The sequence below is a fragment of the Heptranchias perlo genome, chromosome 9, assembly GCF_035084215.1.
Source record: "Heptranchias perlo isolate sHepPer1 chromosome 9, sHepPer1.hap1, whole genome shotgun sequence".
Classification (NCBI taxonomy): domain Eukaryota; kingdom Metazoa; phylum Chordata; class Chondrichthyes; order Hexanchiformes; family Hexanchidae; genus Heptranchias; species Heptranchias perlo.
This window is the reverse complement of record NC_090333.1, coordinates 22,461,586-22,489,238: the sequence shown is the minus strand read 5'-3', so window position 1 is coordinate 22,489,238 and position 27,653 is coordinate 22,461,586. Positions and strand designations below refer to the sequence as shown.

The 27,653-nt window shown below is 43.6% G+C and overlaps 1 protein-coding gene across 2 annotated transcripts in view; it reads right to left on the bottom strand.

Moving 5' to 3' along the window:
* tie1 (tyrosine kinase with immunoglobulin-like and EGF-like domains 1) overlaps window positions 1–27,653 on the bottom strand; it is a 102,671-nt gene that overhangs the window by 53,938 nt on the left and 21,080 nt on the right. For both annotated transcript variants that reach the window (XM_067990005.1, XM_067990006.1), the window contains exons 3-8: window positions 26,156–26,266; window positions 25,438–25,593; window positions 19,496–19,627; window positions 17,321–17,461; window positions 10,990–11,118; window positions 737–882 (exon numbers count right to left, since the gene is read on the bottom strand). In XM_067990005.1, coding sequence (XP_067846106.1) covers window positions 737–882; window positions 10,990–11,118; window positions 17,321–17,461; window positions 19,496–19,627; window positions 25,438–25,593; window positions 26,156–26,266 — 815 coding nt within the window. The remainder of the gene's footprint in view (window positions 1–736; window positions 883–10,989; window positions 11,119–17,320; window positions 17,462–19,495; window positions 19,628–25,437; window positions 25,594–26,155; window positions 26,267–27,653) is intronic.

Below are 27,653 nucleotides of genomic sequence, written 5' to 3'. Positions count from 1 at the left end.
CTACGAGCATGTTGCTGTGTCTATATATCACAGGCCTTTTTCCTACGATCATGTTGCTGTGTCTATATATCACAGGCCTTTCTCCTACAGTCATGTTGCTGTGTGTATAGAGTACAGGCCTCTCCCCTACGATCATGATGTTGTGTCTATATATCACAGGCCTCTCTCCTACGAGCATGTTGCTGTGTCTATAGATCACAGGCCTTTCTCCTACGATCATGATGCTGTGTCTATATATCACAGGCCTCTCCCCTACGATCATGTTGCTGTGTGTATAGAGTACAGGCCTCTCCCCTATGATCATGATGCTGTGTCAAAATATCACAGGCCTCTCCCCTACGATCATGTTGCTGTGTGTATAGAATACAGGCCTCTCCCCTATGATCATGATGCTGTGTCTATATATCACAGGCCTCTTCCCTACGATCATGTTGCTTTATGTATAGCTCACTTTCTCCTCCTATGATCATACTACTGTGTGTGTGACTCAGGCATAAACACCGGCATTGACTTGTTGAGCTGAATGTCCTGTTTCTGTGCTCTAAAATTCTATGTAATTCTATGTAATAGTATGGATGTAGGAATTCCTGTGAAAGGCAAGAGTGTGGAATATTGCCCTCAACCATTGATCCTATATTAAAAAAATGTTATTGGTAACAATCTCTTGGCCTGTACCTCGAGTTCTGAAGTCTAATTAAGGTGTGCAAGTTAGAGAAATGTCCTTTGGGAGACTCACCTTCAGAATATCTCCATTAGATTTGCGTATCTGAATTTCCTTGTTGACGGGCAGGGGTTTTCCTGAGGCAGAGCACGTCATCACTGGACTTGAGTTAAGGTTCAGTTCAACTTCTGTAAATGTGTCCACTATCTTGGGGATGTGGTCTTAAGGGAAATAAATCAACTATGTATTACTAAATGTTATTAAATATATTACTAGATTACTTAATAGATACTGAATATTTCATTGAGTATGTAATTCAATATTGTGGAGAGCATCACCATCTATGTTAACAGCACCTCCAAAATCCACATACTGCCCCAAGCACCAACATCACTGTCTCTAACACTGTCACAACCTTTTTTCCTTTATTATTCATTCTCGGATGTAGGCGTCGCTTACAAGGCCTTGTGGAGATGAAGTCCCGTCTTCGCACTGAGGACACCATCCAATGTGTTGTGTGGCACTACCACCGTGCTAAATGGGATAGATTCAGAACAGATCTAGCAGCACAAAACTGGGCATCCATGAGGCGCTGTGGGCCATCAGCAGCAGCAGAATTGTATTCCACCACAATCTGTAACCTCATGGCCCGGCATATTCCTCACTCTACCATTACCAACAAGCCAGGGGATCAACCCTGGTTCAATGAGGAGTGTAGAAGAGCATGCCAGGAGCAGCACCAGGCGTACCTAAAAATGAGGTACCAACCTGGTGAAGCTACAACTCAGGACTACATGCATGCTAAACAGCGGAAGCAACATGCTATAGACAGAGCTAAGCGATTCCACAACCAACGGATCAGATCAAAGCTCTGCAGTCCTGCCACATCCAGTCGTGAATGGTGGTGGACAATTAAACAACTAACGGGAGGAGGAGGCTCTGCAAACATCCCCATTCTCAATGATGGCGGAGTCCAGCACGTGAGTGCAAAAGACAAGGCTGAAGCGTTTGCAACCATCTTCAGCCAGAAGTGCCGAGTGGATGATCCATCTCAGCCTCCTCCCGATATCCCCACCATCACGGAAGCCAGTCTTCGGCCAATTCGATTCACTCCACGTGATATCAAGAAACGGCTGAGTGCACTGGATACAGCAAAGGCTATGGGCCCCGACAACATCCCAGCTGTAGTGCTGAAGACTTGTGCTCCAGAACTAGCTGCGCCTCTAGCCAAGCTGTTCCAGTACAGCTACAACACTGGCATCCACCCGACAATGTGGAAAATTGCCCAGGTATGTCCTGTCCACAAAAAGCAGGAGAAATTCAATCCGGCCAATGACCGCCCCATCAGTCTACTCTCAATCATCAGCCAAGTGATGGAAGGTGTTGTCGACAGTGCTATCAAGCGGCACTTACTCACCAATAACCTGCTCACCGATGCTCTGTTTGGGTTCCGCCAGGACCACTCGGCTCCAGACCTCATTACAGCCTTGGTCCAAACATGGACAAAAGAGCTGAATTCCAGAGGTGAGGTGAGAGTGACTGCCCTTGACATCAAGGCAGCATTTGACCGAGTGTGGCACCAAGGAGCCCTAGTAAAATTGAAGTCCATGGGAATCAGGGGGAAAACTCTCCAGTGGCTGGAGTCATACCTAGCACAAAGGAAGATGGTAGTGGTTGTTGGAGGCCAATCATCTCAGCCCCAGGACATTGCTGCAGGAGTTCCTCAGGGCAGTGTCCTAGGCCCAACCATCTTCAGCTGCTTCATCAATGACCTTCCCTCCATCATAAGGTCAGAAATGGGGATGTTCGCTGATGACTGCACAGTGTTCAGTTCCATTCGCAACCCCTCAGATAATGAAGCAGTCCGAGCCCGCATGCAGCAAGACCTGGACAACATCCAGGCTTGGGCTCATAAGTGGCAAGTAACATTCGCTCCAGATAAGTGCCAGGCAATGACCATCTCCAACAAGAGAGAGTCTAACCATCTCCCCTTGACATTCAACGGCATTACCATCGCCGAATCCCCCACCATCAACATCCTGGGGGTCACCATTGACCAGAAACTGAACTGGACCAGCCATATAAATACTGTGGCTACGAGAGCAGGTCAGAGGCTGGGTATTCTGCCGCGAGTGACTCACCTCCTGACTCCCCAAAGCCTTTCCACCATCTACAAGGCACAAGTCAGGAGTGTGATGGAATACTCTCCACTTGCCTGGATGAGTGCAGCTCCAACAACACTCAAGAAGCTCGACACCATCCAAGATAAAGCAGCCCGCTTGATTGGCACCCCATCCACCACCCTAAACATTCACTCCCTTCACCACTGGCGCACTGTGGCTGCAGTGTGCACCATCCACAGGATGCACTGCAGCAACTCGCCAAGGCTTCTTCGACAGCACCTCCCAAACCCGCGACCTCTACCACCTAGAAGGACAAGAGCAGCAGGCGCATGGGAACAACACCACCTGCACGTTCCCCTCCAAGTCACACACCATCCCGACTTGGAAATATATCGCCGTTCCTTCATCGTCGCTGGGTCAAAATCCTGGAACTCCCTTCCAAACAGCACTGTGGGAGAACCGTCACCACACGGACTGCAGCGGTTCAAGAAGGCGGCTCACTGCCACCTTCTCAAGGGCAATTAGGGATGGGCAATAAATGCTGGCCTCGTCAGCGACGCCCACATCCCATGAACGGATAAAAAAAAAAAAATTTATTGCCCAAGCCTAGTTGCCCTGAGAAGGTGGTGGTGGGCCTTCTTCGGTGGTTTGATACAACTGAGTGGCTTGCTAGGCCACTTCACAAGGCCGTTAAGTGTCAACCAGGGTAGTGTAGGACTGGAGTCACATATAGGCCAAACCGGGTGAAAACAGCAGGTTTCCTTCTCTAAATAACATATGGGTTTTTATGACAACAGTTTCATGGTCACTTTTACTGATACCAGCTTTTTATTTCCAGATTTAAAAAAAAACTGAATTAAAATTCTCAAATTGCCATGGTGAGATTTGAACTCTCATTCTACTGAATTATTAGTCCAGATTATTAGTCTAGTAACATAACCACTATACTACTGTACCCACCTTCAGCAACTGACCTGCCATCATTACAACCACCATCACTGCATCACAAAGAATTCAAGTCCTACACTAAATCAAGTACAGTAATCAGCAGAAATCATTAATCAACAACCTACTTTTACCCCTGCAATCATCCCACCTAACATCATGAGAAAAATCACCATGGCCACCTTCATCAGCACTTTCCCAATACCTTTATGACCATTCCCATTATTTCTTTCATAACAGCCACCAACATCTTCACCACAACAATCAACACCAATTCAGTTTCCCTATTGGCTCCATTGATTTATCGAGGGAATGGCTGAGCCATATTTTTTTTAAATTTTTTTAAATTCGTTCACGGGATGTGGGCGTCGCTGGCAAGGCCGGCATTTATTGCCCATCCCTAATTGCCCTCGAGAAGGTGGAGGTGAGCCGCCTTCTTGAACCGCTGCAGTCCGTGTGGTGACGGTTCTCCCACAGTGCTGTCAGGAAGGGAGTTCCAGGATTTTGACCCAGCGACAATGAAGGAACGGCGATATATTTCCAAGTCGGGATGGTGTGTGACTTGGAGGGGAACGTGCAGGTGGTGTTGTTCCCATGCGCCTGCTGCCCTTGTCCTTCTCGGTGGTAGAGGTCGCGGGTTTGGGAGGTGCTGTCGAAGAAGCCTTGGCGAGTTGCTGCAGTGCATCCTGTGGATGGTGCACACTGCAGCCACAGTGCGCCGGTGGTGAAGGGAGTGAATGTTTAGGGTGCCAATCAAGCGGGCTGCTTTATCTTGGATGGTGTCGAGCTTCTTGAGTGTTGTTGGAGCTGCACTCATCCAGGCAAGTGGAGAGTATTCCATCACACTCCTGACTTGTGCCTTGTAGATGGTGGAAAGGCTTTGGGGAGTCAGGAGGTGAGTCACTCGCGGCAGAATACCCAGCCTCTGACCTGCTCTCATAGCCACAGTATTTATATGGCTGGTCCAGTTAAGTTTCTGGTCAATGGTGACCCCCAGGATGTTGATGGTGGGGGATTCGGTGATGGAAATGACGTTGAATGTCAAGGGGAGGTGGTTAGACTCTCTCTTGTTGGAGATGGTCATTGCCTGGCATTTATCTGGCGCGAATGTTACTTGCCACTTATCAGCCCAAGCCTGGATGTTGTCCAGGTCTTGCTGCATGCAGGCTCGGACTGCTTCATTATCTGAGGGGTTGCGAATGGAACTGAACACTGTGCAGTCATCAGCGAACATCCCCATTTCTGAGCTTATGATGGAGGGAAGGTCATTGATGAAGCAGCTGAAGATGGTTGGGCCTAGGACACTGCCCTGAGGAACTCCTGCAGCAATGCCCTGGGGCTGAGATGCTTGGCCTCCAACAACCACTACCATCTTCCTTTGTGCTAGGTATGACTCCAGCCACTGGAGAGTTTTCCCCCTGATTCCCATGGACTTCAATTTTACTAGGGCTCCTTGGTGCCACACTCGGTCAAATGCTGCCTTGATGTCAAGGGCAGTCACTCTCACCTCACCTCTGGAATTCAGCTCTTTTGTCCATGTTTGGACCAAGGCTGTAATGAGGTCTGGAGCCGAGTGGTCCTGGCGGAACCCAAACTGAGCATCGGTGAGCAGGTTATTGGTGAGTAAGTGCCGCTTGATAGCACTGTCGACGACACCTTCCATCACTTTGCTGATGATTGAGAGTAGACTGATGGGGTGGTAATTGGCCGGATTGGATTTGTCCTGCTTTTTGTGGACAGGACATACCTGGGCAATTTTCCACATTGTCGGGTGGATGCCAGTGTTGTAGCTGTACTGGAACAGCTTGGCTCGAGGCGCAGCTAGTTCTGGAGCACAAGTCTTCAGCACTACAGCTGGGATGTTGTCAGGGCCCATAGCCTTTGCTGTATCCAGTGCACTCAGCCGTTTCTTGATATCACGTGGAGTGAATTGAATTGGCCGAAGACTGGCTTCCGTGATGGTGGGGATATCGGGAGGAGGCTGAGATGGATTATCCACTCGGCACTTCTGGCTGAAGATGGTTGCAAACACTTCAGCCTTGTCTTTTGCACTCACGTGCTGGACTCCGCCATCATTGAGAATGGGGATGTTTGCAGAGCCTCCTCCTCCCGTTAGTTGTTTAATTGTCCACCACCATTCACGACTGGATGTGGCAGGACTGCAGAGCTTTGATCTGATCCGTTGGTTGTGGAATCGCTTAGCTCTGTCTATAGCATGTTGCTTCCGCTGTTTAGCATGCATGTAGTCCTGAGTTGTAGCTTCACCAGGTTGGCACATCATTTTTAGGTACGCCTGGTGCTGCTCCTGGCATGCTCTTCTACACTCCTCCTTGAACCAGGGTTGATCCCCTGGCTTGTTGGTAATGGTAGAGTGAGGAATATGCCAGGCCATGAGGTTACAGATTGTGCTGGAATACAATTCTGCTGCTGATGGCCCACAGCGCCTCATGGATGCCCAGTTTTGAGCTGCTAGATCTGTTCTGAATCTATCCCATTTAGCGCGGTGGTAGTGCCACACAACACGTTGGATGGTGTCCTCAGTGCGAAGACGGGATTTCATCTCCACAAGGATTGTGCGGTGGTCACTCCTACCAATACTGTCATGGACAGATGCATTTGCGACAGGTAGATTGGTGAGGACGAGGTCAAGTAAGTTTTTCCCTCGTGTTGGTTCGCTCACCATCTGCCGCAGGCCCAGTCTGGCAGCTATGTCCTTCAGAACTCGGCCAGCTCGGTCAGTAGTGGTGCTACCGAGCCACTTCTTGGTGATGGACATTGAAGCCCCCCACCCAGAGTACATTTTGTGCCCTTGCTACCCTCAGTGCTTCCTCCAAGTGGTGTTCAACATGGAGGAGGACTGATTCATCAGCTGAGGGAGGACGGTAGGTGGTAATCAGCAGGAGGTTTCCTTGCCCATGTTTGGCCTGATGCCATGAGATTTCATGGGGTCCAGAGTCAATGTTGAGGACTCCCAGGGCCACTCCCTCCTGACTGTATATCACTGTACCGCCACCTCTGGTGGGTCTGTCCTGCCGGTGGGACAAGACATACCCAGGGATGGTGATGGAAGAGTCTGGGACGTTGGCTGAAAGATATGATTCTGTGAGTATGGCTATGTCAGGCTGTTGCTTGACTAGTCTGTGGGACAGCTCTCCCAATTTTGGCACAAGTCCCCAGATATTAGTAAGGAGGACCTTGCAGGGTCGACTGGGCTTGGTGTTTTGCCGTTGTCGTGTCCGGTGCCTAGTGGTCCGATGCCGGGTGGTCCATCTGGTTTTATTCTTATTATGACTTTTCGTAGCGAGATTTTACAACTGAGTGGCTTGCTAGGCCATTTCAGAGGGCAATTAAGAATCAACCACATTGCTGTGGGTCTGGAGTCACATTTCAGCCAGACCGGGCAAGGGCGGCAGGCTTCCTTCCCTGAAGGACATTGGTGAACCAGATGGGTTTTTACGACAATCCGGTAGTTTCATGGCCATCATTACTGATACTAGTATTTTAATTCCAGATTTTTATTTAATTAATTGAATTTAATTAATTCATTGAATTGTAAATTCACCAGCTGCCGTGGCGGGATTTGAACTCATGACTCTGGATTTTAGTCCAGGCCTCTGGATTACTAGCCCAGTAACATAACCACTATGCTACCGTACCCGGTATCATTGGGAAGGTCCCAGGTTTTATCCTCTGCTCCATCCTGACCTCATCCAGGCCATGGTGGGAGTGCTAAACTGGACTCAGGAACCTCTGGGTTATGGAGGAGGGGAAAGCAGCCATGGTTCCTGTTCCGGATAACTCTCCTGTTGGAAATGCATGCACGAGGAGAGGATTGGGTTGGCTCTGATTCCTTCCATGGTTTAACGGCCTGCCGCCGCTCACTTTCAAGGCTCACTAATGAAAAGTGGCCACTTGGGCAAAGGTACCTGAGAGCAAATAGTATCAATGAACCACACCGCAGCAAAGGCAGAGAGGTTCAGGAGAGGGAGGGTAGGATGAAAATAAGTTTAATAAAAATAATACACTGCACCCACCATCACTCTGAATATTAACACCACCAACATTCTCACAAATATTACAGTGACCAACATCATCACCAGTTGTACAAGCTCGTAAGATTTTTATTCTTGATGGAGTTTCGTACTTATGAAGGTGAGAGATGTTAGCTCCACCCAGTGTCAGAATCTAGCACACTCAGGTCAGGTGTAGGCTAGCCAGATGCAGAGTAAAGTTTCTTCGACTCGACTGCAGGTCTTACCTGCAAACTTTACGGAGGAGTTCTACTGCATTAGTGTGATTTTTAAAAAAAAATTTCACACCAGCTTTTCTTTTGGTCTGTGTCTGTGATTGAGATTGTCAATCTGTACTGAATAATGTGTGGTTTTGTAGTCCGGATTTACACCCTCAAGGAGCTGGATCCTAGACTGAAGCTCCCCAAAATCACTTTATTTAGGACCATTACAGTTAGTAGAAGGATAAGGCTTTCAGCTCATTATGATTTCTAAACTCATGTCCCAGGTCTGTGCAGGCTCACTGCATTGTGCAGCTTAGTATGACAGCTACTGATTATTGCACATGGTTTGGTCTAGTCTGTGAGTTATTCATTACTATACGTGCTCCAGTACAGTCTATAGATTATTGATTACCATGGGTTATTGGCATGGGCAGACATAGCCTGTGGGTTACTGATTACAGTAAATAATTACAGTGGATTACTAACTTTCATGCATGTCCCAGAAACCTCACAATATTTAAAGCATGGCTTGAGAGCATTATATGTGGTTACTATGGTAACTTTCTGAATTTCAAAGGATAAGTATGATTCTTCTCTGAAAGAAATGGTTTCCTCCACTTTATATAAAATGGAAAATGAACGATAAACCTTACTGCTTTATTACATTGACGGCTGAAGGCACTGTTGTAACATATGATGGGTGAAGCACAGAAAGCAGGGTGTAAGCATTGCTGCTATAGGCTGTGCTGTGGTAAGAATTGTTAAGCAGAACACAGTAAGCAGGTCATAAGTAAAACTGGAGCAAATCATAGTGTGGTGAGTACTGAGGGGTAAAACATGAAGAGCTGGATGTCACATTGCACTTTTGTTGATAATCCAAGATTAGAGTGAAAGAAAACCCCTTTTTTAAAAGAACACAAAAACATAAGAACATTAGAAATAGGAGCAGGAGTAGGCCATACGGCCCCTCCAGCCTATTCTGCCATTCAATCAGACCATGGCTGACTTCAACCTCAACTCCACTTTCCCGTCAGATCCCCATATCCCTTGATTCCCCTAGAGTCCAAAAATCTATCCATCTCAGCCTTGAATATATTCATTGACTCAGCATCCACAGCCTCTGGGGTAGAGAATTCCAAAGATTCAAACCCACTGTGTGAAGAAAATCCTCCTCATCTCAGTCTTGAATGACCAACCCCTTATCCTGTGACTATGCCCCCTAGTTTTAGACTCTTCAGCCATTGGAAACAATCTCAATCAGAAGTGGAAGATCGTGGGGGGTGCAGAGTGGAAGATCGGAGAGGGACATTGAGGGGGGAGAGGGACATCGGAGAGGGAGACATGGGGGGCTGAGGGAGACATCGGAGAGGGAGACTCGGACATTGGAGCAGGGTGGAAAGATAGGTTTATTTAGTTTTTTAACTTTGTGCAATGGTTTTGTATTTAATTTATTTTGTTTATTTTTGCCTGATCTGGCCCTTTGTGCCTGGTTTCACCAGGCGTGAGTCGGAAGCCGTGGGAAAGCCGCCCAGGTAAGTTTTAAATCGTTTCGACTATCTACTACGTCAGAAATAAAGTAGCTTAAGTATCTCAATGAGGTACATTTGGTTCTTTAACTATCATTCCACCGGCTTTAATTGTGGAGAGTCGGAGGGTTGGAGCCAGCTTCGGAACTTGCTTGGGATTTACGCCATTTTCACAGTCCCTCCACCCGCAATGGACCCGCAATTTGATTTTAAAATTGAGCCCTTTGTGTCCTCCTCACAGCTTACTTTCCCACCTAGCTTTGTATAGTCAGCAAAGTGGGATACATTACACTTGGCCCCTTCATCTAAGTCATTAATATAGATTGTAAATAGCTGAGGCCCAAGCACCGATCCTTGCGGCACCCCACTAGTTACAGCCTGCCAACCTGAGAATGACCCATTTATCCCTACTCTCTGTTTTCTGTCCTTTAACTAATGCTCTATCTATGTTAATATATTACGCTCCCCAACCCCATGAGCCCTTACCTTGTGTAACAACCTTTTGTGCGGCACCTTATCAAATGCCTTTTGAAACTCCAAATATATTACATCCACTGGTTCCCCTTTATCTATCCTGCTAGTTACATCCTCAAAAAACTCTAATAAATTTGTCAAGCAGAATTTCCCGTTTTTAAAACCATGCTGACTCTGTCTAATCATATTATGATTTTCTAAGTGTCCTGTTACCATTTCCTTAATAATGGATTCCAGCATTTTCCCGACGACCAATGTCAGGCTAACTGGCCTGTAGTTCCCTGTTTTCTCTCTCCCTCCCTTCCTGAATAGTGGGGTAACATTTGCTACCTTCCAATCCACTGGGACCGTTCCAGAATCTAGAGAATTTTGGAAGATCATAACCAATGCATCCACTATCTCTGCAGCCACCTCTTTTAGAACCCTAGGATGTAGGCCATCAGGTCCAGGGGAGTTGTCGGCTTTTTGTCCCATTAGTTTGTCCAGTACTTTTTCTCTAGTGATATTAATTGTTTTAAGTTCCTCACTCTCATTTACCCCTTGGTTCCCCACTATTTTTGGTATGCTTTTTGTGTCTTCAACTGTAAAGACAGATACAAAATATTTGTTTAATGCATCTGCCATTTCCTGATTCCCCATTATAATTTCTCCTGTCTCAGCCTGTAAGGGACCAAGGTTTACTTTTACTACTCTCTTCCTTTTTACATTCTTGTAGAAGCTCTTACAATCTGTTTTTATATTTCTTGTTGGTTTACTTTCATATTCTATTTTCTCACTTTTGGCCAATTTTTTGGTCGTCCTTTGCTGGTTTCTAAAACTCTGCCAATCCTCAGGCTTACTAGCCTTATAGGCCTCTTCTTTTAATCTAATACTATCCTTAACTTCTTTAGTTAGCCATGGGTGGATCACTTTTCCTGTGGAGTGGTGCTATTTATTTTGGAACAAACTACCATTCATCCTAGGAAAATAAACACACACACACACACACACACACACATGCACACGTACAATCATGCTGTCTGGTACCTGATTTCTCACAGTATTGGCCACGCCATCCCACTGGGCACTTGCAGCCATAGAATCGATCACATGATGCTCCATTTTGACATTGACACTTCAGCCTACATTCTGGTCCATAGGTGTCAGGGCTACAATCTGTGAACATAATATAATCAGGTAGCTATCTACACCAAACAAGAAAATAATTAGGTGACTTAAATCATAATCTCTGGGTCAGAATAGATAAAATAATATGCAGCTAGTGGTGTATTACATATAGGACAACATACAGTTATGAGTATATTACATAAAGGATAAAATTCAGCTAGTAGTTTATTACACACAAAAGAGAACACACTGCTAGTAGTTTATTACACACAGACGAGAACACACTTCTAGTAGTTTATTACACACAGACGAGAACACACTGCTAGTAGTTTATTACACACAGACGAGAACACACTGCTAGTAGTTTATTACACACAGACGAGAACACACTTCGAGTAGTTTATTACACACAGACGAGAACACACTGCTAGTAGTTTATTACACACAGACGAGAACACACTGCTAGTAGTTTATTACACACAGACGAGAACACACTGCTAGTAGTTTATTACACACAGACGAGAACACACTGCTAGTAGTTTATTACACACAGATGAGAACACACTGCTAGTAGTTTATTACACACAGAAGAGTACACACTGCTAGTAGTTTATTACACACAGACGAGAACACACTGCTAGTAGTTTATTACACACAGACGAGAACACACTTCTAGTAGTTTATTACACACAGACGAGAACACACTTCTAGTAGTTTATTACACACAGACGAGAACACACTTCTAGTAGTTTATTACACACAGACGAGAACACACTTCTAGTAGTTTATTACACACAGACGAGAACACACTGCTAGTAGTTTATTACACACAGACGAGAACACACTTCTAGTAGTTTATTACACACAGACGAGAACACACTTCTAGTAGTTTATTACACACAGACGAGAACACACTTCTAGTAGTTTATTACACACAGACGAGAACACACTTCTAGTAGTTTATTACACACAGAAGAGAACACACTTCTGGTAGTTTATTACACACAGACGAGAACACACTGCTAGTAGTTTATTACACACAGACGAGAACACACTGCTAGTAGTTTATTACACACAGACGAGAACACACTGCTAGTAGTTTATTACACACAGACGAGAACACACTGCTAGTAGTTTATTACACACAGATGAGAACACACTGCTAGTAGTTTATTACACACAGACGAGAACACACTGCGAGTAGTTTATTACACACAGAAGAGAACACACTTCTAGTAGTTTATTACACACAGACGAGAACACACTGCTGGTAGTTTATTACACACAGACGAGAACACACTTCTAGTAGTTTATTACACACAGACGAGAACACACTGCTAGTAGTTTATTACACACAGACGAGAACACACTTCTAGTAGTTTATTACACACAGACGAGAACACACTTCTAGTAGTTTATTACACACAGACGAGAACACACTTCTAGTAGTTTATTACACACAGACGAGAACACACTTCTAGTAGTTTATTACACACAGACGAGAACACACTGCTAGTAGTTTATTACACACAGACGAGAACACACTTCTAGTAGTTTATTACACACAGACGAGAACACACTTCTAGTAGTTTATTACACACAGACGAGAACACACTTCTAGTAGTTTATTACACACAGACGAGAACACACTTCTAGTAGTTTATTACACACAGAAGAGAACACACTTCTGGTAGTTTATTACACACAGACGAGAACACACTGCTAGTAGTTTATTACACACAGACGAGAACACACTGCTAGTAGTTTATTACACACAGACGAGAACACACTGCTAGTAGTTTATTACACACAGACGAGAACACACTGCTAGTAGTTTATTACACACAGATGAGAACACACTGCTAGTAGTTTATTACACACAGACGAGAACACACTGCTAGTAGTTTATTACACACAGAAGAGAACACACTTGTAGTAGTTTATTACACACAGACGAGAACACACTGCTGGTAGTTTATTACACACAGACGAGAACACACTTCTAGTAGTTTATTACACACAGACGAGAACACACTGCTGGTAGTTTATTACAAACAGACGAGAACACACTGCTAGTAGTTTATTACACACAGACGAGAACACACTTCTAGTAGTTTATTACACACAGACGAGAACACACTGCTAGTAGTTTATTACACACAGACGAGAACACACTGCTAGTAGTTTATTACACACAGATGAGAACACACTGCTAGTAGTTTATTACACACAGAAGAGTACACACTGCTAGTAGTTTATTACACACAGACGAGAACACACTGCTAGTAGTTTATTACACACAGACGAGAACACACTTCTAGTAGTTTATTACACACAGACGAGAACACACTTCTAGTAGTTTATTACACACAGACGAGAACACACTTCTAGTAGTTTATTACACACAGACGAGAACACACTTCTAGTAGTTTATTACACACAGACGAGAACACACTGCTAGTAGTTTATTACACACAGACGAGAACACACTTCTAGTAGTTTATTACACACAGACGAGAACACACTTCTAGTAGTTTATTACACACAGACGAGAACACACTTCTAGTAGTTTATTACACACAGACGAGAACACACTTCTAGTAGTTTATTACACACAGAAGAGAACACACTTCTGGTAGTTTATTACACACAGACGAGAACACACTGCTAGTAGTTTATTACACACAGACGAGAACACACTGCTAGTAGTTTATTACACACAGACGAGAACACACTGCTAGTAGTTTATTACACACAGACGAGAACACACTGCTAGTAGTTTATTACACACAGATGAGAACACACTGCTAGTAGTTTATTACACACAGACGAGAACACACTGCTAGTAGTTTATTACACACAGAAGAGAACACACTTCTAGTAGTTTATTACACACAGACGAGAACACACTGCTGGTAGTTTATTACACACAGACGAGAACACACTTCTAGTAGTTTATTACACACAGACGAGAACACACTGCTGGTAGTTTATTACACACAGACGAGAACACACTGCTAGTAGTTTATTACACACAGACGAGAACACACTTCTAGTAGTTTATTACACACAGACGAGAACACACTTCTAGTAGTTTATTACACACAGACGAGAACACACTTCTAGTAGTTTATTACATACAGACGAGAACACACTTCTAGTAGTTTATTACACACAGACGAGAACACACTGCTAGTAGTTTATTACACACAGACGAGAACACACTTCTAGTAGTTTATTACACACAGACGAGAACACACTTCTAGTAGTTTATTACACACAGACGAGAACACACTTCTAGTAGTTTATTACACACAGACGAGAACACACTTCTAGTAGTTTATTACACACAGAAGAGAACACACTTCTGGTAGTTTATTACACACAGACGAGAACACACTGCTAGTAGTTTATTACACACAGACGAGAACACACTGCTAGTAGTTTATTACACACAGACGAGAACACACTGCTAGTAGTTTATTACACACAGACGAGAACACACTGCTAGTAGTTTATTACACACAGATGAGAACACACTGCTAGTAGTTTATTACACACAGACGAGAACACACTGCTAGTAGTTTATTACACACAGAAGAGAACACACTTGTAGTAGTTTATTACACACAGACGAGAACACACTGCTGGTAGTTTATTACACACAGACGAGAACACACTTCTAGTAGTTTATTACACACAGACGAGAACACACTGCTGGTAGTTTATTACACACAGACGAGAACACACTGCTAGTAGTTTATTACACACAGACGAGAACACACTTCTAGTAGTTTATTACACACAGACGAGAACACACTGCTAGTAGTTTATTACACAGACGAGAACACACTTCTAGTTGTTTATTACAAACAGAAGAGAACACACAGTAGATAATTCACAGTACTGTATTATAGGATGACATGCAGCTGCTAGAACAAGGTGAAACAGGTGGGAATCCTATTGTATTTTTACAATTTCTTTATGAATTTGAACCTATAATTGTGAATTTATTTGTGACAATTTCAGGAATGGGCGGCTCCAGCTAGTGCTCAAATAAATTTACCAGAAAACAGACAGGTGCATTTTCCGGCAACGTCTGTTTAAAAGTGGTTTAAAATGTTCAGCCTTTGAACCCCCAAATAGCTGTTACTTAACCGGCCAGCAGGGTGAGACAGCAAGGTACTAAGTGGCAACTCGCTAAACTGGTGGCTTTTTGATTGGTAGCACACGGGCACTCAGAGGCTGAGCGCAGTAAACAATATAACAACACCCACTAATGATATGATATTCAGCCTCTGAATCCCTGAATAGTTGTCCTTTCGCTAGCTGAGTGAAACAGCGAGATGTCTGGAGGAGCTAGCTAAACTGATGGTATTTTGCTCAGCAGGGCATGGGAGATTCAGAGGACGATCACAATGAACATTTTAGAAGCATTCACCAAGTTAGAAATAAAACTTGAAACATAAGCTTAGCATTCCAATAAAAATATGTATATATAGCTGCAGAGTAACTGGATGGCCCCATATCCCCTTACACTGTTTAGTTATGTAAGATGCTGGTGAGCAGACTGGATAGTTGAATGTACAACAACCAGCTGTCATTGGTAGCTAACTGGTGTTGTGCTCCATGAAACTTGATGATGGAAATGATGGGAGGGGGTGGTTTTTATTTGTGAAAAACAGTGATTAGTGTTGAATGATATAGATGTGGGGATGGATAAATATCTTGGAGTTTTGCTTAGGGCTCAGAGAGTACGTATATGGAACTTTCTCTGATGAATCTTATAAGAGGCCCATGGAAGGGGCTGGCTTGATTCATTTCTTTCTTGTAGTCACTGTTGTTTGCCTATAAAACAACAGTGACTGGACTTTAAAAGTAATTCATCGACCGCAAGTGCTTTGGGACGTCTTGAAGACGTGAAAGGCATTATATAAATGCAAATCTTTTCTGTTATGCTTGAATTTTTTAAGGGTGGTGGCAGAGGAAGACAGCTCCCTCCTGCATTTTGTTGCAAAGAGGAAAACTACAGAAGAATCTGGGGCAATTGAAATAGAAACACCTTCCTGAGAGAACTAGGTACTTCGTGGAGATTGTCCATTCCGATGGGCCAAAGGACATTTGTACTCATGTTCAAGGAAAAATTGCTATGGATGCTTTGTGTAGAGGTGTAGTTAATATATTCTTTTTTAATGCAGTTATGAAATTGCTACACTTAATGACCAGACTAACTCCCCACCCCCTCACCGTGGTTTAGGAGGACCATTAATAGTCTGGACCTGGGAAACTTAGTGAAGCTGAGTAAGTTGAGGCTAGAGTGAAAATGAGTTATAGCCTCACAACACGGTACTGGTGAGTTTAAACACTGAAGGTGCCAGCCAGTTGTTTTCTGGTCTTGTCAATGAGACTTGGCTTGGCTTAGGATGTTGGGCAGCTGACTGCAATGTTCCTGATTGAATGTGTCCCCATTATTCATATCGAGGACTATATTGAATGAATTCTCAGCTTTCACTAACCCTTTCTCTTCAGGCGTGGTTCCTTTCTAGAGGATTTGGACAATCAAACTTGCTGTGTCATCATAGATGGTGGATATTACCATTTGTAGTAGTAGATTTCTGCTGTATAATAGATTAGAGATTCAGCACTGGGTCTTCCAACATCAAAGCCAATGCAGGGAGTTTTGAGGGCAAACTTTCCTGACCTTTGCCCCTGAGAAACACCCAGTTCCTCTGGCTTGAAGGTCAGGAAAAAGGGACAAAGAGCTGGATCACCAGGGGGACGGAGCTTGGCCTGCACCTGCAGTAGGCATGGGCCAGTTGGAGGGCAGACTAATGAGACAAGATGAGACATTCCAGGCCTGCTGCCTCTTTTCCCTGTTTGTTGGCTTGCTGGGAACCCCAGGGCAGGAGTGCCCACAGAACATGGCGCTGTGGCCTGCCCCCAGACCTCTGCTGACCAGGTGCCCTGCTCCTGTCAAGTACTTTCAGTGGAGCGGGCTGGGGGGTGCAGTGCAGGAAAATCTAGTATTCTAGGGGCAAAGCAAGATTAGTGCCAAGTGTAATAGCTGTGCCTGAACTCAGAATTTGTTGTCTGATAGCATTCTTATGATGCAATTACCCAATCCCAGAACTTCACCTTTCCACATTCCTTGGTCATGAGCATCACATTTCATTATACTCTTTAGTTTTATCCAGCACATATCAAGGCTTCAAGGTACCTCTATAAAGTGAACGTTGTTCCATTTACATACCTTCACTGCATTTCATCCCTCGCCAACCTGCGGCACATGAACACCCGTAGGGATCTGGCAGACAGAACCTGTACCCACTGCAGCTCCTCCGAGATTTGCACTCTTCTTGGCAATTGCGACCAAATTTTCCCTTTTCACAGACTTAAGGTAAAATGATAATCTGTTAAGATTATGAAACCTTTACAGTCATTATTAATCAAATACATGAGAACTGATTTTTTTTAAGAGCACTTAACAATTATACTGGTTTGGCACTAGAGCTCTAGTGTCCAATACGTTGGCCTGTAGTGCTGTAGTATACAATAGGTTGGGTTATAGTGCTGTGGTGTACAATAGGTTGGGTTATAGTGCTGAAGTGTACAATAGGTTGGGTTATAGTGCTGAAGTGTACAATAGGTTGGGTTATAGTGCTGTAGTGTGCAGTAGGTTAGGTTACGACTGTACTTTCAAACTCCCAACTACCTAGCCTTTGGTTCTCATTCACCACAATACTTCTGCAGATGTTGATTCGCTCAATCACTCCTTCACCTCTACCTTTGAGGCCCTTAGCCCCAGCAAAGCCTTTATACTCTCCCATCCTAGTCATTCCCCCTGCTTTGGACCCCATATTCACTCCCTCAAGCTCTAGCGGTGCAGATTTGAGCATATCTGGCCATTATCAAGGACTACTTGGCTTCACTCTCCTCTGTCAAAACTGCTCACTATTCCATCCTGAAGATCAAAGGTAACCCTCGACTTCTTTTCTCCATTACCAACCGCTCTCACCTGCCCACTCCACCCTCACCTTCAACAACAAATGCGAGGAGCTCATGGACTTGTTTGTTATTAAAATTGAGATCATCTGTTCAGCTGACTCTGCAGTTCCCCCCATTTCACTTTCCCACCTAGCCGAATGTCCAGCCGAGCCCCAGGCTCCCCCTGAGTTTTTCTCTAAGTTCTCTCTCATTTCCCCTCATGCCCTCTCCAAGCTCATCTTGTTCATGAGACTCATCTCCTAGTCCCTTGACCTCATTGCCATTAAACTGCTGACCACCTAACTTCCCCTCCTGGCCCCCATGTGAGCTGACGTTGTAAATGGTTCCCTATCTTCAGGTATTGTCCCACTCCCTTTCAAAATCGCCACCATCGCCTCCTCCTCAGAAAATCCACCCTTGACCCTTCTGCCCTCGCAAACTACCACCTCATCTCCAACCTCATTTTCCTCTCCAAAATCTGTGCATGTGTCCATCTATCCCACAACTCAACGTTTGAATCTCTACAATCAGGTTTCTGCCCCTGCCACAGCACCGAAACAGCCTTAACAGGTTACGGATGGCATCCTCTGTGACAATGACTGTGGTGCACTAGTCCTCCTCTTCCTCCTTGGCCTCTCTGCAACCTTTGACACAGCCAAGCACACCATCCTCCTCCAATGCCTCTCCTCCACTGTCCAGCACAGTGGGACGACCCTTACTTGGTTCCACTCTTACCTATCTGTTTGTAGCGTCAGTGTCTCCAGCAAATAGGTTGGCTATAATGCAGTAACGCATAGTATATTAGTCCCAGGGCTGTAGTTTTTGTACTTTAGTTCAATGTTGTCCAATATATTAGCAACTAGCCATATGTGGCAAATTGGGAATCCAGATGTGTCAAATTGCATTTCTGATTAGTAAATAACATATAAGTAATAGACACTGTCAGGCAGGTGATCTCAATACTTATCCGCATGGGATTTGCACTTACTTTAATCTTTTTGTACATTTGTTGGTAAAATGGTAAGATGAAAAGCAGGGTGCATGGGTGTTTTTTGATCGTTGGGAGTACTTTACTTCCTTAGTTATCGAATGGTGGTAGATATTTGTAAATATACACGTGAAGTACATTTACCTGTTTTGTGTGTAGGGTGTTTTCTACTGAAATTAGTGCATGTGGTGACACACGCCGTAGCCACACCTATGGCTAGTCAATGATTTTTATTGGACAACACGGCTGTAGGTGGCTGTAGCTCAGTGGTTCATAGTAGGTGAATTTCAGTACTAAACATTACAACTAATTAGGTCAGTTATATCAGTATATATAGATTTAATATGGAGAAAGGTATACACATTAAAATATGAATGCTGATATGTCAATTTCACATGGATGACTGATTGACAAAATCACGTTCTGTCAATATTAATAATTTTGTTTCCTCACCAATCTCACAATTTTCTCCAGTGAAGCCTGGTCCACAGATACATTCCCCGGTTCCTTCATGACAGATTCCCCCATTCAGACAATCAGGGCAGTCTCTATCGCACGCTGTACCCCATTTCTTATCAGGACAAGCTGTAACATAGCATGATGGTATTAGTACAGTATCAAATCAGTATCCAGTAACTACTGAGACAAACACAACTAATGCTCATGCAACATTTTCCCAGATATTTATCCTGGTGACATTTTCAGAATTCCACTTCACTCAATAAACAAGTCTCTTCTTCAACCTTTAACATGTGGCTGCAACATGTTTCCCTTTGTTTGCCTGTTATTGTACTTATAGATCAGACAGTACAATTCACAAAACAATACATTTTCATGCAGAGAATTCCCTTCATATATACCTTGTGTATATGTAGAAAACACTGCAGCCTTCAAAACAGACTGGGAGTGAATATTTAACACTAAGAACTGGAGCACAAACTCACACAAATGAAAAATAAAACTTTGAAGACACACATCAATTGATATTCAGATCTGAAATTTACACAGAACATTTTGTAATTGATTTAATTTGTTTGACAAATTTATTAGAGTTTTTTGAGGCTGTAACTAGCAGGGTAGATAAAGGGGAACCAGTGGGTGTAGTATATTTGGATTTTCAAAAGGCATTCGATAAGGTGCCACATAAAAGGTTGTTACACAAGATAAGGAGTCATGGGGTTGGGGGTAACATATTAGCATGGCTAGACGATTGGTTCACGGACAAAAAACAGAGAGTAGGGATAAACAGGTTATTTTCAGGTTGGCAGGCTGTAACTAGTGGGGTACTGCAAGGATCGGTGCTTGGGCCTCAGCTATTTGCAATCTATATCAATGACTTGAATGAAGGGACCGAGTGTAATGTATCGAAGTTTGCTGAGGATACAAAGCTAGGTGGGAAAGTAAACTGTGAGGAGGACATAAAGAGTCTGCAAAGGGATATGGACAGGTTAAGTGAGTGGGCAAGAAGGTGGCAGATGGAGTATAATGTGGGGAAATGTGATGTTATTCACTTTGGTAGGAAGAATAGAAAAACAGAATATTTTTTAAATGGTGCAAAACTATTAAATGTTGGTGTTCAGAGAGACTTGGGTTTCCTGGTACATGAAACACACGAAGTTAGCATGGAGGTACAGCAAGCAATTAGAAAGGCAAATGGCATGTTGGCCTTTATTGCAAGGGGGTTGGAGTAAGGAAGTCTTGAATAGGAAGGAAGCCTTACTACAATTGTACAGGGCTTTGGTGAGACCTCACCTGGAGTACTGTGTACAGTTTTGGTCTCCTTATCTAAGGAAGGATATACTTGCGTTGGAGGTAATACATCGAAGGTTTACTAGATTAATTCCTGGGATGAGGGGGTTGTCCTATGAGACGAGGTTGAGTAGAATGGGCCTAGACTCTCTAGAGTTCAGAAGAATGAGAGGGGATCTCATTGAAACATATAAAGTTCTGAGGGGGCTTGATAAGGTAGAGGCTGAGAGGTTGTTTCCCCTGGCTGGAGAGCCTACAACTAGAGGGCATAGTTGCAGGATAAGGCGTCAGCCATTTAAGACTGAGATGAGGAGGCATTTCTTCACTCAGAGGGTTGTGAATCTTTGGAATTCTCTACCCCAGAGGGCTGTGGTTGCTGAGTCATTGAGTATATTCAAGGCTGAGGTAGATAGATAGATAGATTATTGGACTCCAGGGGAATCAAAGGATATGGGGATTGGGCAGGAAAGTGGAGTTGAAATTGAAGATCAGCCATGATCTGATTGAATGGTGGAGCAGGCTCGAGGGGCCGTATGGCCTACTGCTGCTTCTATTTCTTATGTTCTTATTTTCTTATGTTCTTAAGGTCTACACTAATGTTCTAGGAAGTGTTTACCTATAATGAATCTCTGGGTTTTACGCCTTCTTTCACTCAGATGAGAAATTATTACAATTCATGAGTGTTTATCTGCATTGTAATTAAGGCAAGTGATTCAGTGCAGCAAAATAATCTGAAAATTGTTAGCACAGTTGTTTGCAAATTGGGAAATTCATATTGGCATGTGCAGGGAATATCTCATCTGCAGAAATGAGTGCAATTGGGTATTGTAGCTGCAGACCGACTCTTGGTTCAGTCCTGGTTCATGTAGTAGGTGTTACTGCAGACTCTAGCAGCCTCTGCTGGTGAAACTGTATAGAATTGTGAAGAGATAAGATTCAGTTGTTACTTTATCTTTTGCTGTGAGACAATAGGCTCAATTTTGAAATGGTGGTGGTTTGGCGGCGGGGGAGGGGTGGGGGTGGGGGGGGAGAGGTGAAGGTGCGCGTGGCAAACCCTAATAAAAAAATCTTACCTGTTCCGACGCGATCGCGATGTAATTGATGGTGATTAAAGTTGTTTCCAGGTTTCACGCCCGTCAGCCAGCCCGGTTGGCGCTGGAACAGAGAGTGGAGGGCGCTGAAGATTGGGGGGTGGAGAGGGGAAGATCGGGGGGGGGGAGAGGGGGAGATTGGGGAGGCACATCGGTGGGGGGGAGAGGGGGAGACCGGGGGGAGAGGGGAAGATTGGGGAGGCACATCGGTGGGGGGGAGAGGGGGAGATCGGAAAGGGACACCTGGGGAGGAAGGGGGGAGATTGGAGAGAGACATCGTGGGGGGGGGGGGGGGGTCAGGGAGAGATCGGAGAGGGACATCGGGGGCGGGGAGGAGAGGGACATCGGAGAGAGACATTGGGGGCTGAGAATGACATCAGAGAGGGAAACATCGGACATCGGAGCAGGGTGGAAAGGCAGGTTTATTTTGTTTTATAACTTTGGGCAATAGTTTTTTATTTAATTTATTTCGTTTATTTTTGCCTGATCTGGCCCTTTGTGCTTGGTTTCACCAGGTGTGAAATGGAAGCCGTGGGAAAGCCGCCCAGGTAAATTTAAAATCGTTTCAACTATCTACTACGTCAGAAATAAAGTACCTTAAGTACCTCGGTACATTTGGTTCTTTAACTATCATCCCACTGGCAATTAAAGCTGATGGGACTTCCGGATTCGTGAAGCACGCGCACACACAGGCGTGTCTGCGGGGAACCCGATAGTTGGCGGGTTGGAGCCGACTTCCGAACCTGCTCGGGATTTTTGCCATTTTCGCAGCCCCCCCACCCCCAACGCACCCGCAATTTGATTTTAAAATTGAGCCCCTTGTGATTGTTTCAAAGATCTGGCAACATGTTGATTTCTTCTTACTTTGTGGAATTTTGTCATTTTTAATCCTTAGACTTTAAAGGAATGTAATACCGTGTCATTGTTAGAGTACAGTACATATACTTTTCATAGTATCATAGTAGGTACAGCACAGGAGGAGGCTATTTGGCCCATCGTATCTGTGCCGGCTCTTTGAAAGAGCTTTCCAATTATTCCCATTCTCCTGCTGTTTCCCCATCATCCTGTAAATTTTTTCCCTTCAAGTATTTATCTCATTCCCTTTTGAAAGTTACTATTGAATCTGCTTCCACCGTCCTTTCAGTCAGTGCATTCCAGATCATTACAACTCACTGAGTAAAAAATGTTTCCTCATGTCGCCTCTGGCTCTTTTGCCGATCACCTTAAATCTGCATCCTCTGGTTACTGACACTTCTGCCACTGGAGACAGTTTCTCCTTGTTTACTCTGTTAAAACCGTTCATGATTTTGAACACCTCTATCAAATCTCCCCTTAACCTTCTCTGTTCTAAGGAGAACAACCCCAGTTTCTCCAGTCTTTCCTCATAACTGCACTTCCTCAGCCCTGGCACAATTCTATAAATCTCTTCTGCACCCTCTCTAAGGCCTTGACATCCTTCCTAAATTGTGGTGCCCAGAATTGAACACAATACTCCAGCTCAGGCCTAACCAGTGTTTTATAAAGGTTTAGCATAACTTCCTTACTTTTGTACTCTATGCCTCTATTTATAAAGCCCAGGATCCCATATGCTTTTTTAACAGCTTTCTCAACTTGTCCTGCCACCTTCAAAGATTTGTGTACATACACCCCCAGGTCTCTCGGTTCCTGTACCCCCTTTAAAAATTGTACCATTTAGTTCATTTAGTTCATATTGCCTTTCCTCATTCTTCCTACCAAAATGCTTCACTTCACAATTCTCTGCATTAAATTTCATCTGCCAAGTGTCTGCCCATTTCACCAGTCTGTCTATGTCCTCCTGAAGTCTGATACTATCCTCCACGTTGTTTACTACATTTCCAAGTTTCATCTGCAAACTTTGAAATTATACCCTCTATACCCAAGTCCAGATCATTAATATATACCAAAAAGAGCAATGGTCCCCTCCAGTCTTAAAAACAACCATTCACCACTACTCTATGCTTTATGCCCCCTAGCCAATTTTGTATCCACACTGCCACTGTCCCTTGAATCCCATGGGCTTTAATTTTGCCAACAAGTCTATTATGCGGTACTTTATCAGGTGCTTTTTGAAAGTCCATTTATACATCAACCGCACTACTCTCATCAACCCTCTCCGTTACTTCATCAAAGAACTCAATTAAGTTAGTCAAACACGATTTTCCTTTAACAAATCTGTGCTGACTTTCATTTATTAGCCCATACTTTTCCAAATGCCAATTTATTTTGTCCTGGATTATTGTCTCTAAAAGTTTCCCCACCACTGACATTAGGCTGACTGGCCTGTAATTGCCGGGTTTATTCCTCTCCCTTTTTTGAACAGGGGTGTAATATTTGCAATCCTCCAGTCCTCCAGCACCGTCCCCATATCTAAAGAGGATTGGAAGATTGTAGCCAGAGCCTCCGCAATTTCCACCCTTACTTCCCTCAATAACCTAGGATGCAACCCATCTGGACCAGGTGACTTTTCTACTTTGAGTACTGCCAATCTTTTAATTACCTCCTCTTTATCTATTTTTATCCTATCCAATATCGCTGCTACCTCCTCCTTTACTGCTACAATGGCAGCATCCTCTTCTCTAGTGAAGATGGATGCAAAGTATTCGTTTAGTGCCTCAGCCATGCCCTTTGCCTCCACAAGATGTCCTTTTTTGTCCCTAATCAATCCCACACTTCCTTTGACTACCGTTTTACTATTTAGATGTTTATGAAAAACTTCTGGGTTCCCTTTTATATTAGCAGCTAATCTATTCTCATACTCTCTCTTTGCCCCTCATATTCCCTTTTTTAGATCTCCTCTGTACTTTCTGTATTCAGCCTGGTTCTTTACTGGATGTGTCTACTTTGTAGCCGAACCTTTTCTTTTTATTCGTTTGTGGGATGTGGGCGTCGCTGGCGAGGCCAGCATTTATTGTCCATCCCTAATTGCCCTTGAAGGCCTTCCATTGTTCAATTACTGTTTTTCCTACCAATTTTTGATTCTAATCCACCTGAGCAAGATCCCTTTTTATCTCACTGAAATTTGCCCTCCTCTAGTTAAGCATTTTCACGTTTGATTCTTCCTTGTCTCTTTTCCATAACTATTCTAAACCTAACGATATTATGATCACTCTTCCCCAAATGCTCCCCCACTGAAACATGTTCCACCTGCCCCACTTCATTTCCCAGAACTGGATCCAGCACTGTTTCCTTCCTGGTTGAGCTGGAAACACATAGTTCCAGAAATTTCTCTTGAACACATTTCAGGAATTACTTCCCCTCTATGCCCTTCACACTGTTCCTGTCCCAGTCTATATTTTTGCACATTTAAGCTTTTGAAAAATCATATTTAAGTAGCAACTGTGTCATTTAAATACAACATTTTTTTATATTATATTCTCTGTACTTTTCTTGTACTATGAAATAAATAACTGACTGAAGGAATTGATATTTGGGAATGTGTGAACTGCCACTTACATCTATTAGTTTAATACTGTGTCTTATCTCTTTCAGCGTGAAACTATCTCATTCTTCTGTCAAATTCAAACTGGCCCTTACCTCGGACTATAAGTCTGAAGAAAGCTCCTTTCAGAAAATTCCCACTGAGCGTTGATGTGCTATAAACACAGGTGTGAGAAGGAGTAGCATTTTCAATCTCCAAGGAAACTGTCCCATTCTCTATTTCATTAACGTGGATTGTACTGAAGTAGGTACCTAAGAAAACAAGACAGCACCTTATACAACAGGATCTGTCTAGGGCTCAGTAAGACAGACATAGAGAAAGATGTAGATAGGAACAATGAGACAGAACGAGAGGGATAATTCACAAAGTGCATAGGAACACAGGAATAGCTTGATGAAAAAAGACCAAGGTCGATCTAGTTCGCCTTCTACCATCCTGGTAGTCGCATGATACAATGATAATTGAGTTGTTAACTAATCATAGCAATCAATCTCTATCAATTGGTCTACAACAGACCAGACATGAGGCGAGGAAAACCCCCCAGTGTTGGAGAGCTTTGGGAACCATTGATCCTAAATCACCTGTTCCACCCAAGCATGCAACACTTACCACATGTCAAGTCTCAAATTACTCATACTCAACACCTGCTACTGCTCTCACAATTATTTCCCCCTCTTACTGCTTATTCCTCTCATCGTGCACATTATGTTAAGCTGCATTTAATATCTTCAAAACCCCTCAACAGAGCACACACTATCCAATTGCCACTCTTCTTGCAGGAGAAGATGACAAGAACAGGATTGTTTCACTCACCGTTACACTTCCACATGACATCCTCATTCACTGCATTCTGTCTCTGGACCACAAGCAGAGCCTTTTCACCCTTGTTAACTGTTGTTGTGAGTTTGTTAGGGTAGAATTCAGCTGGAAATTCAGAATAAAATAACTTTAATATAGAAACAACAAGTGTTTGACACAATGGTGGAAAAGTTACAGACACTGCTAGTGATGGCAGAGGAGGATTTACCAAACATAAAAATTGCTAGTGAGGTCACAGCAGGAGTTACCAAACACTGACAATGCTAGTGATGGAGGTTAAAGAATTACCAAATAGAGATACTGTTAGTGATGGTGGAGGAGCAGTTACCGAACACAAACTGGTAGTGATGGAGGTTAAGGAATTACCAAATAGAGATACAATTAGTGATGTTGGAGGAGCAGTTACCAAACACTGACAATGCTAGTGATGGAGGTTAAGGAATTACCAAATACAGATACTGTTAGTGATGGTGGAGGAGCAGTTACCAAACACTGACAATCCTAGTGATGGAGGTTAAGGAATTACCAAATACAGATACTGTTAGTGATGGTGAAGGAGCAGTTACTGAACACAAACTGATAATGACGGTTAAAGAAGATTGATCAAACACAGACACTGCTCATGGCAGAGGAAGAGGAATCACCAAATGCGAACATTACAAGAGTTAGTGGAGGTGTCAGGCATAATAAACAGAAAACCCTTCTTTCCACTGCTTTAGCTACTGGTTCCATATTGTGACGCCACAGGATGCTTTTGGCTTCCAGAAGTGGCAGAGTGACACTACACGAGACCTTGTTTTAAGCCTTAAATGCCAAGCGGATTTATTGAACAGTAAACAAACAAGAGGCTAAATAGTAGGAACTTAACATTTATTCTTACAGTTGTTAGACTTTATCTTATATAATAGAAAATAATATTTTACAACTCTGTGCTAAACTATATTGTATTCAATTTTCTTACATAGCAATTCTTTTTCCCTTTTCTCATCAACTACAGGAGTTATCTACCTTATCTAACACTCTTTGGAAGTTCCAAATAGGCTGTCTTCAAAGACTCCAAATGAAAATAATTGATTGAAAAGTCCAGGCTAATAAATATCCCCAAAGCAGTCACTGAGGCTTTGTGGATTTAAATATCTGTCTGCTCAGTTCAAAAGGAGCTGCCAATCAGGTGTATACCCGAGGAAATCACACAGCATCCTTACGTTTGAATGGTGTGGTTGAGCTCTTCCCTCAAGCAAGCTGCCTGGGGACATCTGTCATCAAAACATTGTATCGAGTTCAGCTGGGCCATCATCCCCCTGAGTCATAGAATCATACAGCACAGAAGGAGGCCATTCTTCCCATCGTGCCTGTGCCGACTCTTTGAAAGAGCTATCCAGTGAAGAGTGAAGCTGGTTTATAACTCCTTATGTACCATGACTGAATTAAAGGCTCCAATACCAAACTAAAACTTAGACAAAGACGTTTTGTTTTTGTCACGTATATTGTT